Source organism: Octodon degus, unplaced genomic scaffold (assembly GCF_000260255.1).
Source record: "Octodon degus isolate 3935 unplaced genomic scaffold, OctDeg1.0 scaffold00096, whole genome shotgun sequence".
In the NCBI taxonomy this organism is placed as follows: Eukaryota; Metazoa; Chordata; class Mammalia; order Rodentia; family Octodontidae; genus Octodon; species Octodon degus.
Window position 1 is genome coordinate 9,582,862 of NW_004524672.1, and position 20,960 is coordinate 9,603,821.

The 20,960-nt window shown below is 55.2% G+C and overlaps 1 protein-coding gene across 8 annotated transcripts in view; it reads right to left on the bottom strand.

The window, feature by feature from the left end:
• Speg (SPEG complex locus) overlaps positions 1–20,685 on the bottom strand; it is a 55,257-nt gene extending 34,572 nt beyond the window's left edge. For 2 of the 8 annotated variants that reach the window (XM_023723047.1, XM_023723055.1), the window contains exons 1-8: positions 20,165–20,685; positions 18,457–18,523; positions 11,555–11,589; positions 10,897–10,986; positions 10,479–10,815; positions 6,456–7,756; positions 4,583–4,726; positions 4,096–4,278 (exon numbers count right to left, since the gene is read on the bottom strand). In XM_023723047.1, coding sequence (XP_023578815.1) covers positions 4,096–4,278; positions 4,583–4,726; positions 6,456–7,756; positions 10,479–10,815; positions 10,897–10,986; positions 11,555–11,589; positions 18,457–18,523; positions 20,165–20,543 — 2,536 coding nt within the window. In that variant the 5' untranslated portion in view covers positions 20,544–20,685. Of the gene's footprint in view, positions 1–4,095; positions 4,279–4,582; positions 4,727–6,455; positions 7,757–9,971; positions 10,065–10,478; positions 10,816–10,896; positions 10,987–11,554; positions 11,590–12,351; positions 12,395–13,368; positions 13,417–18,456; positions 18,524–20,164 lie in introns of those variants that run through there. The other 6 variants (XM_023723048.1, XM_023723050.1, XM_023723051.1 and 3 more) reach the window with 6 other exon arrangements.
• Between the last annotated feature and the right edge of the window lie 275 nt (positions 20,686–20,960).

The window sequence follows — 20,960 nt, forward strand, 5'->3', positions numbered from 1 at the left end:
AAATGTCTGTGGCTAGCTCACTCCAAGTCAGAGCCACACAATTCTTACTAAGTATTTTAGCCCATGAGTCAAGAAAGAAAACCACAGCCAGCTAAAGGTGAGGGTCTTGGGTGGAGAATACCAGAATGCTGGGCTCAAGCACATGAGATCTGAGCTTGAGAGGAGAGCCAAGGCAGCAGGAGAGGGTCCTCACATTACTTTCCCCCTGAAAACATCTGGAGGCCCTCCATAGAGCTCTCTGTGGAAGTGAGCAGACTGTGCTCATGCCAAGAAGGGGAGGGGGGGAATGAACCATGGCCACCAGCAGAGGAAGCAGTGTGCCCTTCATTCTGCCCCACCCACAAAGAGCCTGGAAAACTCCTCCCCATGAGCTCAGGAGCACAAATGCATCTTAAGGGCTGGAGAGATGGCTCAGTGGTCTAAAGCACCTACTTGAATCAAGCTTGGCGAAGCACAAGGACCACGGTTCGATCCCCAGCACCACATGCCAGCCAGCCCCGCCCCCTGGTGGGCTGAGCTGGCCACACACACACACAATAAATAAATGTAATAAGTAAAAATAAATAAATATAAAAACAAATGCATCTTAAACCCGACCCCCCTCAGAGTAGCCAAAAGGGGACAGCACAGTGCAGTGCTTAGAAGTGGCTCTCTGGGAGAGCTGGAGGTGGCACTTCAGGGGATGACTCCAGCCTCCAAGTGGTGCCGTGTTTCTAGAGTTCGGTATCCAACAGGGCAGGGCACTTGCTGCAGACGCTATTAAAATGCACAGCAATTAAAATGAAATTAAACGAAACACTTGGCTCCTTAGTCATGCTGGCCATATTTAAAGTGCTCAAAAGCTACACGTGGCTTGTGGCAGCTAACACTGGACAACACAGACACAGAACACTTCCCTTCTCATGGCAAGGCCTACCTACCAGCACTGCCCTACAGCAATCTGCTACAGTTTCCCAGTCCCAGCCCCAGTTTCCTCTTCTGGAATGAGACACAACGATAGAATCTATCTCACAGGGCTGGACTGTGTGATTACCCAATCAATACTGGGTCTGGTACATAGAAAGTATGCTATTAATGCTAAGTAGCTGTATTATTTTTACCCAGTACTCATACTAAATGTCATTGTTTCTCTGGTGACTTATTTCCATCACCCTAAATCATTTATTGCTTGTAACATTCCCCGGCAGACACAGATGCTCAATAAAGGGTACTGGCCTGGTACTAGCTCTGTTATAGTACACTTCACATGTTAGCCTTCCCAGCTGTAAAATGGGAATGTCACCACCTGTCACCTGCAATGTGATGTAAGTAAAAAAAGTGATGTGAAAAAAAAAATGATGTGAAAGGGTTTGGGAAAATTACATGGCACTCTAAAAACAGAAGAAACTGTTCAGAGATAGAACACTGGCCACAGGTGCGAATTCAATAGATGCCTATGTGATGCATTTGGCATAGGCATCACATTGCACTAGCCAAGAAAAAAGGCTCCACTTGGGTTAAGCACACTTTTCACAGGCAAAAGCTAGAGGTTCCAATCTATGCCTCTGCCCCTTTGAAAGAGTTACTGGGGGGAGGAAGGATCTAGGGCTAGGGGTAGCTGCTGGGGTCAAGGAACATATGCCCCCCCCCCAAACTAGGGGCTGCATTCTATAGTTATCCATATTCTGTTACCATGGTACCCAACCAGTAACAGATCTGTGAGCTCTCAAAAGCAGCCCTGTTGGGGTGGGCATCCCAGGAACACGCTGGGCAGTCAGCCCTGGTTTCCATGGCACTAGGCATGGGGATGGAGAGACAGTGAGAGAGAGAGGGATAGCTCTGTGCAGGCCTCTTGCCACAGGACACTGGCATTCCCTCCCTTCACCTGTACCCCTGGCTCCTACAGCCACACTCCTGGGCATTCTCCCCATCTCTACTCTTTACTCCCTACAGACTCTCAGCCTGGAACCCCCTCCTTTGCCAAAGTCTGTGCTACCCTGGTTCCGCCCCTTCTAGCAGCTCTCTGGGTCCACTGGCCACCATCCAACCACTCTGGACCAAACAGTGCCTTGTAGGGTAAGAAAATCAGATTGCTCCACAACCAGCACTGAGTGTGGACCCGTGTGCCAGCCTCTTGGGTCCTGGGGCCCTGGAGCCAGCATGACTTATAGGGACGGCTGCAATGCCTGACTCAATCAAATAATATGATGAAGGCTTTCTGGCTCTCCAGGGCAAAAGCGGCACAACGATGCTGGGAGACATAGGGACGCAGAGCTAGAAAACAGTGACTCTGAAAAAGCAGAGGTGAAATCCTCACAGCACAGTCTGAAGAAAGGAACAAGGAAAGGGAAGCCACTTCCCCCAGGTCCTCCTGGAAAGCTGAGCCCATGTGTACAGCATCACCCCTGAACACTAACAACTAACATTTGTCTACAGCTTTACAGTTCATAAAGCTCATTGGCACATTCACTTTCATCTGTGAGGATGGTGTAATTATCTCTGGTTTACAAATGAGGAAACTGAAGCTCAGAGAGGTTCAATGTGGCAAACAGAACTCCCAGTCAAGTGCTGACAGCTGCCGTGCCCCAATCTGCCTTCCCTACCTTAAAAGGCTCCCAAATGGCCCTGAGCCAGTATCGGGACACCCTTCACCCCCAGCTCACCAGATCCCAGCCCAAGCCAGGAACTGACTGGTGTCCTGGGGCCAGGCCTTGACCCCTGAGGGGAGCTGGGAGCTGAGTCAGAGGCCAGATCCCAGAGATGGGTGACGGAAGGGCAGAAGCATGGGGGCTGGCATGATTCAGTGATGCTGGAGGGGTGAGAAGGGAAAAGGCTCTGACGTGGCTCCTGGGAAGGATGAGGCAGCAAAGGAAAAGGAAGATCTGTGGCTTCTCAAAGCTCTGTGGTGCAACCGAAGGAGCTAATGCAGCCCAGGGGCTGAGGTCAGACCCCACCAACCCATTTCTGCATTGTGATGGTGCTAAGGCCCTGGGTCCACGTACACAGCCTCTGTCATCCTGTCTCTTGCAGTAAGACCAGCACAGAACAGAGTGTGCCATTCCCCTTCCTGGCACGTTTTGCCCCTCTCCCTACAGTCTAAGTCACAGTGTCCCTGAGGTCTCCCAGGACACTGACTGATGCTCCACTGATCTCACATTGGACGCCTCTGTCCTGTGTTGTCCTCAAGGTAGGCCTGGACACCTTGGTAATCTCCTTGAGATTTGAGTTCATGACTTTTCCTTTTTTTTTTTTTTAATTAATTAATTAATGTGTATGTGCGTGCGTGCGTGTGTGTGTGTGTGTGTGTGTGTGTGTGTGTGTCCAGCTCAGCCCACCAGGGGGCGGGGCTGGCTGGCATGTGGTGCTGGGGGATTGAACCGTGGTCCCTGTGCTCATGACTTTTCCTTCTATGACACCCTCTACCCATCTTTCTCTGCCCCTCCCATATTGACCAGGGCCAGGAGGGCCACCTGAATGAGAAGAATGAGCCATGCACAGTGACAGCAGTCCAGCCCTGCCTGAGTCAGAAACTGGGCTGCCACCCAAAGGAAGCCGTCCGACACCAAGTGAGGTTTCATAAAAATAGAAAACAAGGCAGACTCAGCACCACCATCTCCAGAAGGTGTTCTCAGCTGTACCTCCTCAGAGATTGGGGTTCCAGAGGAGGAATGAAGTGGCACTGAAAGAAACTCTTTTTTACTGGGGCTGGCCTGTCCTAGGAAGAAAATGCCTTCAAAAGGCTCCTGGTGGCTCTCCAGCCCTTTGAGCTGACAGCTTCTTTTTCTCAGAGACTCAAAGATAATTTGCCTTCCCCACAGACCCAGTTTGGGGAATTGCTGTGGGAAGATGGCATTTGGAGGCTGTCTAAAAGACAAATTTCACTGACTGTGAATTGGCCAGCCCGGTGTGTACCTTGGGAATGTGGCCTGCCCTGAGGATAGGACCACTAAAAATTCTTTCTCCAGTGGGGAGTGACACATGAAAAAGGATTGTGTATGCTGCCTGAGAAACCAAGCTCTCAGTTGGAAGTGGGAAGGGTCCCTGGACTGTGGCCTCAGAACCAGGGAAGGGTCACAGCTCACCCCCACCCAGCCCTGGGCTCGACGGGCTCCCTACCAGGTCTCACAGCCAGTGAGGCAGCACAGCTGGCCTGGCCCAGCTCATTGGTGGCGGTGGCCATATAACTTCCAGCATCCGCTGCCTGGGCCTCCCTGAGCAGCAGGGTGTGCCGCTCACCCTCAGCACGGAGGAGAATTCGGCCCTCGCTGCGAAGCACTGACCCATCCTTGTGCCAGGACACTGTGGGGAAGGGCAGGAACTAGTCACTGTGGTCCACAGGGGCTTGTTGGGGACCTCTCACCCAGGCCTCCCAAGGAGCCTAAATCACCCTTCCTCCCACTCCAGGAAATGCTGAGAAATTTGTCTCCCCTTTGGGGAGGTGGGGGCAGAGTCCCAGGCAATCCACCTATACATAGGAAGTCAAGGCAGGCCCCAGGGAGTGGAAGACTCCCCTCCCACCCAGCTCACCCTCCCTTGAAGGACTCCCCTCCCTGCCCCACATGCCTCTACCTCAGCCCCTCCCAGCTCATGCCCTGCTGCTCACCTTCAGGTTGGGGGTTGGCAGTGATGATGCACTTAAGCAGCACATCAGCCCCTGGTGCTGCCACCATGTTCTGCAGGGGAATCTCAAACACTGGGGCTTCCAGGGGTTCTTCTCCAGCGGACACATAGGAGTCATCTGAGGACTCTGCCAGACACAGGGGTGACAGTTAGGGGACTCCATCCCCGTGGGGATGACTGGGGTGATGCTGACAACCCCACATCCTGGAAAGCCAAGCCCCAGAGATGGCCTCTTAGGGAGCAAACAGTCTCTCCTGCACGCCCTGAGACAAGAAAGAGAAAGCCAGAAGGAAGATTCTCAACCTAGACAGGGCAGCAAAGACCCCACTTCATCCACAATTACTGATGGTTTCTGGAGGAAGGAGGGGCATGCCGTGGGTGTCTTTGCACAAATTAGTCATCATTTGTGGCACTGCCACAGGCTCTATGCAAAGCACTTGGAGGGTCACAAGTCTATGTAAGTTTCAAATAAACCACAAGCAAAAAGTAACCAAGACCTAAGTGGTAACACTAGTTGTAAAAGGCAACAAGTGTGGAACTGCCAAATTGGTGAGGCCAGCAGATTCCAAAGGAGGAACCACAGGAGAGGGCTGCAAAGACCAGCCTTGATTGTGTCCCTGCACAGACAGTAACACTGCACTTACTGCAAACAGAGCATTGATGGGTATCCAAGAGGTGACAGGAAATGAGATGTGATCTCTGCTTATAGGGAGCTCATACAAGGAGATAATAACACCCCACTGTCCTGATTCTCTTTGGGTATTTTCCAACCCTAACCATCGCTAAGCTAGATAAAGGATAATGCAGACAGCCAAGACAACAGTGAGGATCCCAGTTCTGCTGATTTCTAGCTACACATCACCTGGGGCAAATGAGATAAGCTTTCCGAGCCTTGGCTGTGTTATCTGGAAGATGGAGGGAGAACACCCAATACTTTCCAGAACTGGCACACAGGGTGAAATGAGACAGCATCCCTCTGGGCTTAGTGACACAAACATCTGAGACATGGTAGATATACAGTAATGGTGATTAGTAGGATGATGGATGGGAGCCTAATCATCCCTAAAAGCTTTAGGATGGTAGTACTTTAATGCAAAATAATTTTGATGTAGAAAACTACCAGGTAGTAAGTGCAATGAGACACTGGCAGGGTCTCGCAGGCACAGTGGGCAGAGGCATTAGCGGGGAGTGGAAGCTAGTTAAGAATGGCTTCCTCTGCCTCTCCAGGACTGGGCCCAAGTTGCTGCTCAGGACGTGTGGGATTGGGCAGCAGCATTCTCTGATCCATGATGTTGCATATCACCTCTGAGAAGGCAGGGGACACACATAAGGAGCTATGTGCAAGGTCCACAGTCATCTTAGAGATGCAGGATGAGAGGACATGGAAAAGGAAGGCAAGAAGGGGAGGCTGGGCCAGGCCTCAGTGGCCACAGATGGGCCAGGGGATGGTGCCAGGAAGGGAAGGGCAGCGTGGTCTCTTCCCCAAAGAGGGATGGGAGTAGGATACTGAGGTTTCCACCAGTAACTCCTCCCATTGATGATCTGTGACAGCAGGATCACTGGATCTTAGGGGACCCGTAGCAGGCATCTGGGCACCGGTCTTGCTCACACCCTAGTTCCACTAGGCCTCCGTTCAAACACATTCACACTCCAGCTCATCAGTGGCAGGTTTTGGCACAAGGACCTTTGCGATCCTCCACTCCAGCCTGAGCCTTGTGTCAGCGCCAAGCACATGCATCCTCACAGGCAGCCTAGCACCCCCAAGGCAGACTGTTGTTCCTACAAGCAGTCTGAAAGTCCCCAAAGTTCCTATCTCCAGGTTCAGGCCACATTCTCAGCCCCCTCAGCTGCCTTACCAAGCTCAGGTGAAGTGGGCCGGACCCGGCGACCTTTGCCCTGTCTGCGGGCCCCTCTGCGGTCCCAGGGCCCCCAGGGTCCATCCTCCTCCAGCCCTCTGCGCTGCCTCTTCTCGGCTTCAGGCCCCGCCCTGTTCTTCTCCAAGATTTGGGGCACGGCAGCTCCCTCCAGGCCCGGTGTGGCCCAGGGAAGGAAGCGCACAGCCTGCGCGGGGGGCTCCCGCTTCCGACCTGAAGGGCCTTTTGTCCTGGCCTCGGGAGGATCAGCGGTAGGGGGCGGCACCGGGCTCCTGCACTCCTGGATGGCCCTGCCCCGGGTCAGTGGCACCTGGTCCCGCCGCCTAACCTCCTGCTGTGGGCCTTCCCCCGGCTCCGTCCTGCTCACTGGCCCACGGCTCCGGGGCTTCCCAGGCTCGTCCCCCGACCTGCTCGGGATGCTTGAAGGGGGTAACTGGGGGGCGGCAGGGCTCACAGCCCGTGAAGTCTTGGGGGTGGAGGGCCGGGAGAAGAGTGGGGGTTCGCCCGGCTCACGCGGGGATGGGGCGCGCTGCAGCGTGGCGCGCAAAGACTCGTGTGAGCGCACCAGCTCCTCCCGAGATGCGGAGCGGCGGATGCGACCCAGCTCCTGGGCGAAGCGCAGCTCAAGGTCTGAGGCCGGGCTGCGCTGTCGTGTACGCTCGTCCAAGGAGGCTGCCTTTTGCTGGAACAGGAGGCGGCGCTCGGCCACACTGCCCCGCTGGGTCCGCAGCTCCTCCTGCGATGCCCCGGGCGTGCCCCACGCGTCGCTCTCGGACTTGGGCTGCTCCAGGGAGCGGGCCTTGCGCAGGGGCACCCAGGGCCTCAAGGGTGCCGGCGGTGAATCGCTGCGCTCCAGGCTGCGCCGTCGCTCCTCGAAAAACTGCAGCTTGTCCAGGATGCGAGAGCCGGCGCGCACCAGCCTTGGGGAGCGGCCGAGAGCAGACTGGCGGCCAGAAGTCTCGCTCAGTGGAGTCTGGGGCCGGGACTCCGCCGTGCCCACAAGCGAGGGCCCCAGTAATTTGGACTTTTTCCCTCGCTTCTCTTCTGCTGTGGTGTCCTCTGGTAGCACAAGCTCCTGGGTGCGCCGGTGGGGCGATGTGGGGGTGGGCGGGGGCTGGGCACCAGGTCCTGGAGAAGCCCGCCTACCCACCCGAGGGGAGGGTGGGGGGAGCAGCGCGGACTTGGATGGAGGTGGAAGGGCTGGGCGAGGACGAGGGGCTTCACTGGCCGGCTGAGGCTGAAGGTCAGGTTCTTCCCTGCGCAATCCACTTTGAGGGACGCTGCTGCAGAAGCAAGACCAAGAGGGGTAGAGGATTCAGGGGTCTCCCCTCCTAGACCTTCAGCTTGTGAGAGGGATTGGGCAGTGGGACATGCTGGGCAGGCTTGGGGGTGACATGGGCCAAACTCTCCTGCCCCCCCCCCAGGAGGAGGGCACAGCCAGTGCAGGTGCTGGGGAGAGGCCAGTGGCTCATGCACCAGAAACCCAGGCTAGTGGCTGGTTCCAGGTACAGACTCAGCCCCAGGGGTTCTGGCCAGCACCTCCCCCCAGCCCCAGAAGCTGGGAAACAGCAGGAACAGAAGTGAGCATGAAGGGAAGAAAAGAATGAGGCTTAGGACTCAAGATGAAGTGGTGAGGGAAGATAGGAGGGCTGAATGGGGAGGGACCCTCTCAAAAAGGCAGCCTCCCACCCATTCCTGTCCCCAGCTGGCCCCCACAACCCTACCCAACCTCAGTAGGGCACATCTCTTTCATAATGGCCTCCTGAAGACACCAACTGCCTCCTGGCCTAGGAGCAAGCCTTCAGGAAGCAGTACCCTATCGCTGAGAAGACCTAGCTCCTAGGCAGACCTGAATCCATCCCTGTCACCCCCACCAGAGCTGAAAAGGCACAGCAAGTGGGAATCAGGGTACCTGGGAATGGTATAACCAAGCTCCCATTCCCTCTACTCTGCCTCTGTCTTTGTCCTGCCCCTGAAAAAGGTATCTTGAGTCCTTGGAAATTCTGAGAGCACATAAGTCCCCTCCAAGGGATATGTTCAGAAATAACTCAGCTCAGAAATAACTACCAAGTGGGCCTGAACAGGGGGTGTGGGAGATGAGGAGGGAAAGAGCCTGTCAGCCCTGAGTACACCCTCACCTAATAGAGCTTAGAAGCCAGAGAGTTAGGCCTACATTTCCCTCATTGAGGCCCCTGGGGAAGGCACATCAAACATAAAGATTGGCAAGAAAAGGAAACTGAGGGCTATTGTGTCCCACACATTAGAGAGAACTTAAAAATGTAGAATGGCTCAATGAATATTTCCTGTGTGCCAGGCATACGCTAAGTGCTTCAAATGCATTGAGTCATTTAATCCTCCCAGCAGTCCCGAGAGATAAGAACTGATATCACCCCCATTTCCACAAGAAGAAACTGAGGCCTCAAAGAGGTTAAGTGTCCCCTTTGAAGGCACTTAACTAAGTGCCATAACTAGGAGATGGGTAGTTGGTATTAGGATTGAAACCCAGGTAATCTGACTTCTGAGCCCTTGTTCCCTTTCAATTGTCTGGGTTTCTGGGGACACAAGGGAGAAAAACATCACAGTACAAGAGGGCAGTTGTAGACATTCTAAGGGTGCCTGAGCATAAGGATGTTTTATCCTACCCAGGTCAGCTACCCACACTGCAGACCCACCTCTGGCTGGCAGAAGGGAAGAGGCAATTCTTAGGGTCCTGGCAAGGGAGAAAAGCCTGGACCAGTCCCCTGCAGGGAGGCAGAGTTTGGGGGGGGGGGGTAACAACAGACTCCCAGAGGAATGGCCTCTGTGAACTGGGTGAGGTCTAGAGAGAAATTGGGGACATCAGAGGAGGCCTCTTGCCGGTAGCTTCAAGAGCTCCAGGCCAGACTACCACAGACATCACTAAGGAAATAGGTTCCTCCTAAGTTGCCATAGCAACTCCAGGCTCCAGCTAGGGCCTGGGGAAGAAAAGCAGGGAAGGAGAGGGGAGTCTAGGGCACAGGAAACCTGCTAATGCCAATGAAATAAGCCAAGGGAGTCCCACTCAACCCAGACATCTCCCCTGCCCACCACTGACCACTCCAACAACCCTCAAAATAGCCTCCCCACCAGGCCCTTTCTTTTTCTTTGGTGATGTTACCTCCCCCACACCCATACCCATCACACATCAGGCCCCCCGTAGCTCCCCAAATGCCCCCATTACCTCTCCCATCAGCCACTCCCCTCTTCTGCTCTAGCACTTCCTCCTGTATCTGCCAACCCCCAAATATGCAAAAATGGCTCCAGTGCCTCACTCCAACACCTCCAGTCCTCACCACCCCCTATCAGGACAATCTTGGATCCCACCCTCGGGTATTTCCCAGGAGACGTCACTTGTCTCTTGCCGCTGTCATGGCAAGCCCTCCACCTCCACCCAGCCCATCTCCAGTCCTTCCCTCCCCGAGACCCAACTCCCCTCAGCCCCCACCCCTCTCTCCCACAGGCCCCTCTGCCCCTGACCACCTCGCTCTCTTCTCTCTCCTGGTTGCTGGCTGGCTCCCCTGTTCTTTCCTGCTCTCCTGGGAGCTGCTGTGTGGAAAGGTTCTGTTCCTCCCAGAAAAAGGCCCACATGGGAACAGGAATGTGCAGAGAGATGAAAAGGCAGCAGCTGCTGAGACAGCAGGCACGGAGGGGGCCCGGGGGGGGGGGGATTCTGGGGACAACTGGAGCCTGAATGGGTGAGGCAGGAGAGAGCCCCTGACATACTGGAGCTCTTGGAGATGAGGAAGGGATGGGGGTCCCCAAGCCTGTGGAGATGGTATGGTGAGCCAGGACAGGTGGGAGCAGGACGTGGGTGGTGATGGCACAGAAGGAGGGAGCGGCGTGGGAAGAGTGTAGCAGTGGGGGTGCGAAGTGCACAGAGATGGATGGGGCAGGGTAGATGGGCGGTGACTGATGGGGCAGTGACGGGCAGTGCAGGACAGCACAGTGAAATGGGACAGGGCAGGCCCAGGTGAGGCCATTACTTACACGTGGATTGAGAGCGCCCGTCCTCTGTACAGACTGAATGCGCTGCCGTACAGGTCACTGGCCACCGAAAGGCTATCCTCTGACCCCCAGCTTGCGCCCACCAGATTAGCTCTCGATGCCCGCACCAGCGGCTCCACCCCCAGGTGCCGTGGCCCGGCCCCGGTTGCCTGTGCTTGCCTTGGGCTGCCTGGGAGACGGCGGGTGCCACTCCCACTGCCCGCTTCCTGCTCCAGGACCGTCTGCCCGCTGCCCCACCAGCTCACTTGCTCCTCCGAAGTCCCTGTCACGGAGGTCGGGGGTGTGTCCAGGGAGGTGCCCACCAGGGTGTCAGAGCCCCCTAAAGAAAGGGGCACGGTGAGTAGAGACACCTGGCAGAGGAAACCCCCCTGCCTGCTACTGGTGCATGCAGCAAGCTCACCTGTGGGGGTGCTGAAGGCCCCGTCATCCCGAAGCTCCAGGCGCTGGGTCTCCTGCACATCGCTGATGTCATCCTCAGCCGGCTCCGAGTCTGGAGAAGAAGGGGTCTGTGTGGGCAGAGCCCTCCTCCCTCTGCCTCCAACTCTTCCCTGTTGCCTCCTGCCTCCCCCAAGGCAGGCTCTATCTTACCACAGCAGGATGCCAGGACCCCATCTTCTCCCCTCTTTTGCTCCTGACATCCCCTGAGGGCTGCTCAGGGTAGCCCCTCCTGCCAATTCCTTGGCTCAATCTCTGGGACCCTGGTTACTCGCCTTTGCCTCCACGGAGTCCTCAGAACTGCTTTCCTCTGTGACCACTCACCTACTGGCTTACCAGTGCCTCATCCCCATTCCCTCCTCTCCCTGCATGAAAGTCCCACTGCAGCACCCAAATTAACAAGATCCTAGGCTCTACAGCTCTAAAGTCTGGATTCCAGTGCCCCAGGGAAGTCACCTTAGAGTCATATTGTCAGGGTACTTGACCAACCGCAGGGCCAGCCTGTCCTGCACCCCAAGCCAGCTGAAAGGCATCGGGGTACAGCTGAGGCAGGGTGCGGAGAGGTTGGGTTCAGCAGGGAAGAAGGGATGGGTGGGGGACAAGGGCAGGAGCCAGCTTCCTACCGTAACTTTGCTTTCTGCAGGAGCGGAAAACTTCGCTTCCATAGGAGCAGCAGGAGAGAGACGTGGACAGACAGTTATCAGAATGTTTGTGGGGTGGGGCATGGAGGGCAGGCAGGACAGAGGGGGCATGAAGGTCCCTGGTGCCCAGAGGTGCCCTATGGGGATGGGCGGAGGTGTGCCCAGCACTGGGGAGCCCACATGCTTGAGCTGGTTATCCTGACTGTCCCAGAGGTTCTATCCCCTAGGCACCTGCCTTGCTCCCATGGGCCACACACATACCCCTGCCTGGGCCTTCCTAACACTAGTAGTCAGGCTCAGCCTCCTTACAGCTGAAGGCCCATCTGTCTGCATTTGTTGACAGACACTTTTCTTAAGAACCCTCCTCCATTGCTGAGTAGTCCTCAAAATGCCCAGCGGTTACATTAGGAACCAAGGTTCCTTGGCATGTTTTTACCTTCCTCAGAGTCTATCAGTTTCTGTGCCTCAGTTTCCCTATGGGTGCCATGACAAGCAGAAGCCATTTGCCAGGGGCCAGAGCATGGCAATGAGCTCCTTCTTACTTGGCCTCAAAGATGGAGAACAGGAGCCCAGGCCCCCATGGGGTGTGCTAGTGAGCCCCTCCCCACTGCTAAGCCCTCTCTGGGCTGTAGGGCACAGGAGCCCTTGTTGGGTGGGTGTCTAGGTGAGTAGGGGGTTCCAGATCTCATGTGCTATCTTCAGGATCTTGACACCTCATGAAGGGACAGGGACCGAGAGACAGAGTGGGCATGGGCTACAGCAGCCCACAGTCCACGCACCATGGGTAAGTCGGCCAAAGGCCCGGCGGGAATGGCCGGTTTTCTGAAAGAGAAAAGCCAGAATGAGTTGTTGGGGGGAGAGGCTTGCTCCTGGGTCCCTGTAGCTCCTATCCCAACATGCTATATCAAGCAGAAACTCATACTGGGGGCCAGTGTGTGTGTGAGGGGTAGGGAATGGAGGGGGCACAGACACCCAGAGGCACTGGCTGGCACTAGAGGGAATGCCCAGTTGGCTCTGGGGAGACACAAGGAAGAAGGCGAGAGGGCAGAAGGCTGTGGGTCCATTGCTGCGACTCCCTGCTGGATAGAGCTCACAGCCTAGGTCAGAACAGCATCCCCATACACAGAGGAGACAAGGTAGTCAGGATGACTGAGAAGATGGAGGGGGTGCGTTTGAATGACTGGGAGAGAGGGGCACAGGACACCCATTCCTGCTGGGAAAAAGGACAGATACCTGGGATTGGTGTCAAGCAGAAAGAGAAGGGTGATGGGGGGGGGGGCGAAGGTAAGATCCCCTAAACGGCCAGAGTCTTGCGAAGGCGGGCAGGAGGCCCGGGTACGCGGAGCGTAGGGCAGAGCAGAGCTTGGGGGAATTTATTGAGCTCAGTGCGGATCCCTGTTCGTTGCTTTTAAGAGCCCCGGAAGATGGAAGGCTCCAGGGTTGGGGATTGGGAACCGCGGGCCCAAGGGGCTGGGGACGGACAGAGGAGCGATCGAACAAGATGGCCAAGAGGTAAGGGGCCCTGCGTGCCGAAGGCTGCCGCAGAGCCGCTCCGGTGGTCGCGGGGACTGGGGACAACAGGAGGGGGCCCTGCCCTTCAGCGCGGGGAGGGGCCTGCGCGCTCAGGACGCGGCCCGCGCCCCCAGAACGCGCCCGACCCGCCGCCCTCCGCGGTCTGGTGGGGCCGGCGCGCTCGGCGCCCCCTACCCGGGCCCGGCCGCGGTGACCCGCCCTCCCTCCCGGGCGCCCAGCCCTTCCTGCGCCCTCCCAGCGCCGCCCGCCCCCGGAGCCCTCACCTGGAAACGCTTCTTCACCCACAGCTTCTTCATGGCGGGGGAGGGGGCCGGGCCGGCGGCCGGGCGAGGAGGGGACGGGCGGGGGCGGGGCGGAGTCGGAGGCGGGGCCGGGGGCGAGCGGGGAGCGGGCGGGAGCCGGCGCGAGTGGCGGGAGCGGCCCGGCCTCGGGAGGCCCGGTACTGGGAAGGCTGCGTCGGCGCCCAGAGCCCGCCCCTCCCCCGCCAGCCTGCACCCCCACCTGGAGCCCCTTCCCTGCGCTGCACCTCGGCCTCCCCTGGGGCGGCCCTCACCTGCCTCCCAGCACGCCCACGGGACAGCTCCTGACGTTGACAGTCCCCACTACCGCCCTGCATCTGCCTCCCAGGTCCTGGGCACGTGGGAAAACTGAGGCACAGAAAAGGGTGCAGTGGCTTCTAGTTCAGGCCATTCTCATTGGCAGCCCAATGTGGCTGCTTCCCTCAGGGCATGTTGCTGACCTTCCAACATGCGTACACGCACGTTGCACCAGACAACCAAGCTCACGGCAACACATGGCTGGTGGAGAGCCTAGGTCATCCTCAGGGCGAGGGTCCTTGGGGCTGGAGGCTTTGTGCTGACATAGGCCCATACTATTCCCCCATACTTTCCTTGATTTACTTCGAGCTTCCTGCTCTCCTTCCCCATCCATGCAAACACACACAAGGAAAGGCACCCAGAGGTACTCCTAGTAGTTGGAGAGTCCCCCCATGGTCTCCCAGAGGTGAGCACACTCAGCAAATTTTTTAATGCATTCCTGTCCCCACTCCTACATTCGGCAAACTGCAAAGTTCTAGCCCCTTCTTAGGCTGCTTTCAAATTTACCAGGGGCCTGGTGCTTTGCTATTACCTCCTTTGTAACAACCCCATGAGCTTGCAGTCTTAAGAAATATGGCCCACCTGCTCACCCAGGTTTAACTGACCAGCATCTGTCAGAGGCTCAGAGCAGCCGTGTAACTTGGCCAGAGCCACACAGCTTCTGAGACTGCATGGAATGCTCATTTCAGCATGCACAGGTAGTTCCAGTCCTGGTTTCTGAGCTATGACTCCGGTACTAAGTAATTATTAACATTTATTACATTCTTGGTCAGTACTAGGCATTGTGCTAAGCACATTGTATGAATAAACTCATTCAATCCTCCCAACAAACAGGGAGACTGAGGCCCAATGTTACATAGCTAACGAATTCCGGGAGCTAGGATTATGTGGCTGGTTACTGACCACTCTGTTATAAAGTATCACATGCTGATTGGCCAGTGTGATCCTAACTTTATTGCATTAATTAAAGCCTGGACACTGAATACATACAGATAGTCAAGCATGGAGGCCCACACCCACAATTTATTCCAGTACTCTGGGGCACACATTCGAGCATTCTAGAAGGCTGACCCTGAGGCAGGAGGATTTCGAATTGGATCCCAGTGTTGGAAATTTAGTAACTTAGCAAGACCCTGTCTTGAAATTTAAAAAACTAGAGCTGAGAATGTAGCTCAAAGTGACTTGCTGGGTTCAGTCACCAGATTTGTAAAATGAAATAAAATCCAGAGATAGACTGATGGCTTTTGTGCTACCTGCACAGTGTTTGGGGTGATGGGATAAGAATGCTCAAGTTCAGACAATAACAATCGCACGTCCCTCATTGTCCACTGTCTGCTTGGCTCCTGAAGTTGAGTTTGGGGCTCCTTTATTTTAAAGTTTAAGGTTGTGCCTTCTACATTCTGGGTACACACAGGGGTTGTTTTCGAGACCACCAGTGGCAACTGTTACACATACAGACACATGCTAAGGGATGTGTGTTGAGAGGGTGCAGCCAGAAGACCCCAGACACCTCCAAATACACACCCTCACAGGTGGCGAGCTGAGTGGGGGCAGAGGGTAACTTGAGCCCCTGTTCCCCAGGAGAATCCGAGGGGCTGGCACATTCCATAGCAAAAATAACCAATGGGCAGCAGGCGTGAGTGACGGGACAGCTGGGTCAAGGTGGGGCCAGTGATTCTGTATTCCTGCCTTGGGCCTGTATTGCTCACCCCTGAAGGAAGGGCCGGCCTGGACCACACTCTCAGGTTAGACCTCCGAAGTTGGCCCCTGAATGCCCCATTTTCTCTCCAAGACCAGACAGCTGTGTTCCTCTGTCTCTTCCCCAGGATTTCCATTTCTACACTAGCCTCTCCCCTTAACCAGAGAAATTCCAGGGCCTTGGGCCATACCTGATCTGTCCTGCAGAACCTCCATTGGGCTACACCCACCTGCTATCCTCCCCTCTGCCTGCTCTGTATTTCTTTCTTTCTTTCTTTCTTTCTTTCTTTCTTTCTTTCTTTCTTTCTTTCTTTCTTCCTTTTTTTTTCTTTTTTGCGGAACCGGGGATTGAACTCAGGCCCTTGCTCTTGCCAGGGAAGTGCTTATTCCACTGAGCCATCTCCCTGGCCCCCTGCTCTGTATTTCTGACATACTGTGTAATTTGCCATGTTGTGCATCGTCTGTGTTCCTCTGCCCCCAGAATGTGATCTCCAGAAGTAACACCCCTCAACGCATACTCATGTATCCCAAACACTCAGACCATACATACCGGCACATGGAAGACAATAAATATGGGAATAGTGGCCCAGCCCCGGGTAGGTAGCCTCCCTTCGTCTGGCCTTTCTCTTTCTCTGTCCTGAGCCAGATCCTTTCTCAAGGAACAGCTGGAGATGTGACCATCTCCAATCTATCCAGGACTTCTGGAAGGACCTGCTCTGGTTACCAAACTGTCACTTGTAGGGGCTTTGCTGCCTCCAGGGCTTCTCTACTCCTGTTTTGGTGCCTTTACTTCTCTTGGATTGGTCTTTGCCTGCATGGATAACAGCACTCACCTACTCCCAACTCCATACTAGTTTCTGAGTTTTGTTTTGTTTTGTTTTGAGGGGGGGAATGGGTTGAACTCAGGCCCCTGCCCTTGCCAGGCAAGCACTTATTCCACTGAGCCACTTCCCCAGCCCTTCCATACTATTTTCTTCCTGGCTTTTCATTCAGACAGTCCAAGTTCCAGGTGAAAAAGATGATAACTGTGAAATATTGCTCAATGCACAGTCTAGTGTGTTCCTTTGTCTTTCCCTGGCCTCCACTGGCCCTCTCTCTGCCTACGGCTAATGTCTCTCCTCAATATGTTCAAGAACCCAAGATGGTTCACTACCATCTACTGGCCTTTGATCCTTCTGAGTGATACCAGAGTCCTTCCAGACTCTGGCATCAAAAGTCCAACCAACACACACACACACACACACACACACACACACACACACACAAGCATCCTCTACTTACTCCTCTTTTCACCTGTGTTCTCTCTCGCCCCCACCCCACCTTTTTGTGTAGGGAGGCTCCCACTTCCGCCATGCATGCATGCATCTTGCTCTGAGGCTAGCACTTGCTTTGGTCACTTGGTTTGCAAGTGGCAGCACAGCCTGCGCAGGTGGGAGCCTGATGTTTGGAAAGAGAAGAATGCTTGCCTGTGCTGGAGACTGGGCCAGAAGATGGACTGGGTTAATGACAGAGAAAAATGGTCACAAAGACAAATCCTTAACTTCTTTTTTTTTTCAGAACCGGGGATTGAACTCAGGCCCTTGCGCTTGCCAGGCAAGCACTTATTCTACTAAGCTATCTACCCGGCTCCACAAATCCTTAACTTCTAAGACATCTCTATTTCTGTGCAGAAGCAATGCGGACCTAGTCTTGGTGACCCAACTTTTCAGGCCCAGCCCTGCCACCTCCTAGCCATATGACCTTGGGTAATTTAGACCTCTGAAGCCCAATATCATATGGATAATTATCACAACAGTAATCTGGGGTTTAGTGCACTAAATAATTAAATTAGATAGTGTGGGGGCCAGGGAGATAGCTCAGGAGAATAAGTGCTTGCCTGGCAAGAGCAAGGGCCTGAGTTCAATCCCCAGTACCGAAAAAATATATATATCTGTCCTTGTTGGTGACAGGGCTGGCTTTCTAGATAGTGTGCCTTGTGTGTTTCAGGATTTTACAAGTATTTTGCATTTCCGCTAGCTTCACCTCCTTTGTTCCTATTTTTCCTCATCTCTGTACTCTCAAATCCAACCACTACCATGACACTTTCCCATTCTCAAAACTTCCCAGCCTGTGACCCTCCTTGTCTCCTCAGGTCCCTAAGCTCCATAGGCCTGGTGAACGCCCTTTGATCTTGAGCTACCACCTCAGGCTTTGGGGGTACCAAGAGCTTTAACATCATCCTGTCTTACTGAGATGAGAGCAATCCTGATCAGAACTTGCCTCCTTTCTTCTGTAACCAGGTCCTTCTTTGGCTTCCTCAAGTACCCTAAAGTCCTCCTATTGTTGATTCCAACCCAGAAAGTTCCACAAGGAAGTTTGACCAATGCTGAAGTGTTGTGCAGCGGCCTCAAGCCAGGAGCTGTCACTGGGAAGGGACTGGTGAGGGATGGGCATCGGAAGGGGGCAGAAGCCAGACTCACCCAGCCAGTCTCCCAACATCAACAAAGCAAAGCCCCTCCCTCCTACAAATCATGGCAGAAGGGTGTAAGAATTAGCCATATGTCACCTGCAGGAAGACAGAATGAAACCTCCACCTATTCTGGCACCTTCTATTTGCACAAGTTAGATATGTTCTCAAAAGGAACACACTGCTGCCCAATCTTTATCCTATTCTCACATAAATGTCAAAGGTCCCAAATACAGCTCTACACACTCAGGGCCTTTTCCGTACTCTATGTTCCTTTGTTCACTAGTGTGAACCCTGTCCCTATGCTGTCTAGGTAGGACCATGCAGACTCAGCTCTGCCCACCATGCTACTCAGATTACAAAGCAGCAAGGGACTGTCCTGCTGGGGGCTCTTCCACCTCATCACCTCTGCATTATGAGGGATCAGGGCAGGCTAGCAGACTCCCATCTTCAGAAATGCTAGGTCAGGCCGGTCATGTAGCAACCACTCCCCAAATCCTAGATAGTGATCCCCACACACCCTTTTTGTGTAGCAAAAGGCTCCAGAATCACACCAGAAAGACAGAGTTCTTAGATCTGAGAGGGGATGGCATAAGCAGCTGCATAGTCACCTCCCTCCTGGTCCACAGTGTTCTCTCCTGGAAAAGGAAGTGTTTGGAGCTGGTGTTCTCTGTGGACCTGCCCAACATTAAACAAATATTATATAGGGACCTGGGAGATGGCTCGGTGGAATAAGTGCTTCCCTGGCAAGTGCAAGGGCCTGAGTTCAATCCCCGGTTCCACCAAAAAAAAAAAAAAATATTATAACCACTGCCCTTACTCTGCCCTACCTTTCCCTTCCTTAATAGTTCTCTCATGGAAATATTATTAACTTATCTGTCTTATCTTTCTATTTACTTTGTTTTAATCTCCCTTTGCTCCTAGGGGACCAGAACTAAGAAAGATGCTAGAGTCTCTTTTCCAACTCAACTATACCAGAACATGCTCCACCCTTGATCCAAGCTAGGAAATCCTGTACCTGGCCACCTGCTAGACCAATCAAGAGAAGCCAGCCTTGGCCCTCTCTGGCCTCAGCCTGGCCACAGAGATCACAAGGAACCAGTGGCTGGAGACTAGGACAGGGGCAGGGCCAGGCTGGGAAGATGAAATGCTGAGAGCTCCATTCCCAGCCTGGGTGGCATCTGTGAGCCTTCTTTCTCATCCAGCTGCTGAGCTCCTTCACCCCTGGACCTCCTCCCTACTCCTCAAGGATTGACCCTTACGGGATACCACCCAGCTGGAATGAGATGCTGCTCTCACAAATGCCGAAGACAGTCCCACACACCCCAGCTCTTTGCTACCTCCCCACCATGTGGCCTACTTTCTCAGAATTCTGTTTTTCGTGGCTCAGACTACCTAAGGCTCTGTGTTAGAGAAAAACCACGAGTCTAACTCTGGAGCAGAGGAGAGTAAAGGAAGCCCAAAAATTAACCCAAGGAGAATCAGTGTTGGCCTGGAGTCCTTCTCCAGGTCTAGCAGGGCAGTGAATAGCAGGTCCAGGCTTCTGTCCCTCCCCGTTGGGCTCAGATCACCAGCCTGGTACTGTACCTCGAGCCTACCCAGAGGCTGCCCTCTAAGCATCCACTCAGAACCTCAGTAGACATGGTCCGTGGCTTTCCACGACAACTCCACATGCCCTATCCTGCATCTGTTTGTATGACTGCAGTCCTTCCACAACCCACAAAAGTGTACATGCATGTGCATGCCTGTGGATTCTTAAGAAGTCACCTCCATTCATGCCCCAGCCCTTGCTCCACCTCCTGGCACCCTGGACTTCCATTCATACCCATCTATTTACTCCCTGGCCCCCTGCATTCCACCAGCCCCACCACAGCAATGGCCAGTCAGGGAGCTCTGACCCATGTGCTCCACATTACACCACAGACCAGGGAAAACCAGTACCTCCTTCAGACAGGCAAACAGCTTTAAGGAGCTCACAACTGTCAGCTCCCTCACTGGAGCTGAGGATTGCATGGGGAGGCCCCTCTCTAGCAAAGCAGTAGGAGGAGTTCCACCACAGTGCTCCAGGAAGCCCTAGGAAACTCAGGCTTGGCTTACCCACCACTGACCCGTGACCTCTGACCTTACTAGGGCCACCTCTCCTTGACACCCTTTCCCTGCATCTCTCTCCTGATCTGCACTTCTGCTCCCTGCAGCTAGGAACCCCAGGCACCTGGGAAGAAGGCCAGGCGCTGCTAGCTGGCCCACGTGGCCCTGGCGGCCCCTCTACCTTCCTTCCCCACAGCCCAGCCAGACGCTGCCGGCCCACCTCTCCATTACCTCCGACCTCCAGCACCGTGAGAACGGCCTCGCAGGAGGCCTGGCCCCACTCGTTCTGGGCTGTGCAGCTGTACACGCCGGCGTCCTGCGCCCCGCAGTTCCGCAGCCACAGGCAGCTGGGCTCAAAGGGTGCGGGCAGGAGCTGCCCATCGCGGAACCAGCTGAAGCTGGGCTGGGGCGTCCCGCTCACCACCACCCGCAGCCGCACGTCGCTGCCCGCGCACACCGCCGCGTTCTTCAGGGGCCGCAGGAAGACTGGCGCCCCGGCCGCCAGGGTCCCTCCGCCGGCCCCCACCTTGGCCCTCTTCGGGGGCACCCCGGGGCTGGAGGGTACCCTCGTGCCCGCGTCCTCGCCTCGCGTGCCCCGGGCTTTCTGCATGATCTCTGCGAGTTGGGCTGGGGGTGGATGCTGGAATTGGGCGGCCACGGGGGCACCGGGGATGGTGCCCTGGGAGAGGAGTCCTGGGGCCGGCGGCCTGCCTTCCTGCTGCCCGCCCGCCTTCGGCCTGCTACCCAGAAGGTCACCAGGGCGGCCGGCGGTTGCGCCTCGGGGGCTATTTTTAGGCCCCCCGGCTCGGGTTTCGAGGGAGCTGTAGAGGGAGGGGGCAGTAGAGGAGGGGACTTGGACTCCACGAACTCCTTCTCTCCCTTCGGGAGCCCCCATGGCCAACCCCGGCTTAGGCGAGTCCCTGAGGATTGGCTCCAGGCCCCCTCCTCTACCATGTGTCTGACCCCACTGCCACCTGGGGTTAGGGGGTAGAGTTACCACTGGGCTCCATCCTACTTCCCTTCCTCC